General features: G+C 34.5%; 1 protein-coding gene across 1 annotated transcript in view; it reads left to right on the top strand.

The window, feature by feature from the left end:
- STEAP1 (six transmembrane epithelial antigen of the prostate 1) overlaps positions 1–2990 on the top strand; it is a 10554-nt gene extending 7564 nt beyond the window's left edge. The window contains exons 4-5 of the mRNA XM_012652185.1: positions 414–578; positions 2655–2990. Coding sequence (XP_012507639.1) covers positions 414–578; positions 2655–2912 — 423 coding nt within the window. The 3' untranslated portion in view covers positions 2913–2990. The remainder of the gene's footprint in view (positions 1–413; positions 579–2654) is intronic.
- Positions 2991–3288: the final 298 nt, after the last annotated feature.

The following is a 3288-nucleotide window of genomic DNA, read 5'->3' as shown; positions in this document are numbered from 1 at the left end:
GCTAAAAATAGAGTACAACTTCAACAACATAAAAAAAAATTTGTTCATTAAGGGTCAGATTTCAATCTTCTACCACCCTCCCAAGATTACTTTTTAATGCTGATTGTTCTGCTTATTTACCACACATGCACACATACTACAATTCTATTCAAGTAAAATGTCAAATAATTATTAAATGATACAACGGATTATATAAATGTTGCATTCAAGGGAAAAAAGTAATAGCTCCTATGTCATTTCTCTTAGAGGAATGCAAAGGAAAAAAAATAAAAGAAAAAGTCACATATTTGTGAAGGCCCCTCCCTTGTTTTCAGGGCCTCCTTAGTAGACAGAGGGAGGAATATAGAAGGAAATTCACATTTGGGAAATAACTGTGGTTTGCATTCCTCCTTTCTTCTTTTACCTTCTTGTAGGTCCAACAAAACAAAAAAGATGCTTGGATTGAGCACGATGTTTGGAGAATGGAGATTTATGTGTCTCTGGGTATTGTGGGACTTGCAATACTGGCTCTGTTGGCTATGACATCTATTCCATCTGTGAGCAACTCTTTGACATGGAGAGAATTTCACTATATTCAGGTAAACGATATATAAAATAACTCAGAGAAGTAAACCTTTCTATGCTTATAATACCTGACCCCATAAAAAATACAAATGTTTCCCAATAGCAAAGATCCCACACTTGTTCCAATCAATAATGTGCTCTCCTATTTTTTTTCCTATTGCCTCTAAATAGGACAAGTGTTTTCCAGACATAAATAAAAGCCATTACTAAAAGAGAAATATTCTTCTGACATTTGAAACTTGTTAGACAATTTTTTGCCCACCTAGTAACTACAAATGTGATATTTTAGGGATTCAATATCCACAGTTTATTAGTTCCCCCAAAATAAAAATATTAATTTACCTATTACCTGACTCTAGTCATGCTTTTTAAGTTACACAGCTTTGTACTATCCAGAAAAAAAAATGGAATTTTATCTACCAAAGATGGTCTAATATCTAATTTTAAAGGCTGTTTTTTCCAAGTTACATTTTTGTAGCTTACTCACTTGAAGTTTCTAAATATTCTTGGAATTCAAAAACTATCTCAGATTTACTGAAGTTTATCTCCTAGTGGTAGATTACACTTAAAAAGCATGACGTGCCAGAATTTAGAAGGGGATCCTTATCTGACAAGATTCAAAGAACTAAATTTAGTTCAGTCATAAGCACTGCCAAAATGTTTTAAATTACATAGCTGTAGCTTTTATGGGTGGACATCTTTGGAAATTTCCACAAAGTTAGACATTCCCCACTACCCTTTCTACATGTCCACGTGTATCCCAACAGACATTTTATCAGGTCATCTGATTAGGCTGGAAAGTATGTCTCATATCTGAATCATTCCAGTGCAGCTTAGGGATAGTACCTCATTCTCCAAGCACAGTATTTGTTAATTTTATAGATTCGGGCTGATAACCATTGGAATTCTCTGGGCCTTGTCAAATAGCTTTCTTCTTACATTCCTCTGCCTGTCGCACATATGCTGACCACCACTTTTCAGATTTAATTAGGAATTGAAGGACTACATCTTGACAACTGAGTCCCTTCCACTATATGCACAACATCTAGCCCATGCTAAGTATATAATACACATTTGATAAAGTTACTCTTCAACCAATGACATGTATTTTTCAATTACTAATCTAGAAACTTTTCATTTAGAATCTGAGAATATGATTTACCTTAAAGATTCCTATCTGAAAATATAAACTTAGCTATTTGATTGTATTCACTGGGGCTTAAGAATGCAGCTGAATAATTGTGAGTTAGATTTGTTCTGGCAGGCTAATGACCATTTCCAGTAAAGTGAATAGAAGTCAAAAATCATCTAGAAGAGCTATTGTCAGAATGCCATAAGATTACATAGGTGAACAACTATTTTTAAGCAACTTTGTGTAGTGCAAAAGCATTTCAATGCAAGCTGAAATTTTTCTTCACATCTCCAGATCTCTATTTTGTTCAAACAAAGAAATAATTGTTAATATTTTTGAATTTTATCAGAATCTTTTTTAAACATAGGCCTAGCTCATTCACTTCAGTATTCATGTGCCAAAATCAGAGTGAATCACGTTAGTTGCCTTTGCAATTAATAAAGATCACTGAGGTCAAATTGATTTTTGCAGTAATCTTCAGTCAGCCCACCAATATGTAATTGAACACCTGAAATGTGCAAGTCATTGGGTGATTCTACAGGGATCCTGTGAGAAGTAAGACTCAGTCCCTCATTTTAGATGTCTCTTGATAGGTGGCATTAAAACAAATGCACAAGAGACAAAGCACCATAAAATAAATGTCTTAAGAGAGATGAACGAAGTGGTGGAGAACCGAAAGATGCAGTTGTTGATCACCTAAAACAGAAAAGGATGGTTGTGAATTTTCTCAACTTAGATAGCCTGGGGATGAGAATATTACCCGAAAGTAAGGTAATGAAGGGAGATATGTAAAAAGAGTGGAAAAATATGAACAGATATTGTTTAGAAATGTGATAGGAAAACAACCATAGATGAATGAAAGGATTTACAAGCCACAGAACAGATCCAGATGAGGTAGGATGGGATACATTGTTATTGAATCAATCTTCACTAAGGTAATTTGGTTTTTCTTTTGCAGAGCAAACTAGGAATTGTTTCCCTTCTACTGGGCACAATACACGCATTGATTTTTGCCTGGAACAAATGGGTAGATAAAGAGCAATTTGTATGGTATACACCTCCAACTTTTATGATAGCTGTTTTCCTTCCGATTATTGTCCTGATATGTAAAGGTATACTATTTCTGCCGTGCTTGAGGACGAAGATACTGAAGATTAGACGTGGTTGGGAAGACGTCACCAAAATTAACAGAATTGAGATGTCTTCTCAGTTGTAGAATTACTGTTTACACACATTTTTGTTCAATATTGATATATTTTATCGTAAACACTTCAAATATTTCATAATAAAAAGACCACAAGAACAGAGACATAGACCAATGGAATAGAACTGAGAATCCAGATATAAAACCATCCCCATATAGCCATCTAATCTTTGACAAAGCAGACAAAAACATATACTGGGGAAAAGAATCCTTATTCAATAAATGGTGCTGGGAAAACTGGATAGCAACATGTAGAAGACTGAGTCAGGATCCACACCTTTCACCTCTCACAAAAATCAACTCACACTGGGTAACAGATTTAAATTTAAGGAGTGAAACTATTAGAATTCTAGAGGAAAATGTTGGAAATACTCTTCTAGACATTGGC

The sequence above is a fragment of the Propithecus coquereli genome, unplaced genomic scaffold (genome assembly GCF_000956105.1).
Source record: "Propithecus coquereli isolate 6110/MARCELLA unplaced genomic scaffold, Pcoq_1.0 Scaffold382, whole genome shotgun sequence".
Classification (NCBI taxonomy): Eukaryota; Metazoa; Chordata; class Mammalia; order Primates; family Indriidae; genus Propithecus; species Propithecus coquereli.
The sequence above is the reverse complement of the archived record's forward strand: the minus strand, read 5'-3'. Positions and strand labels throughout refer to the sequence as shown.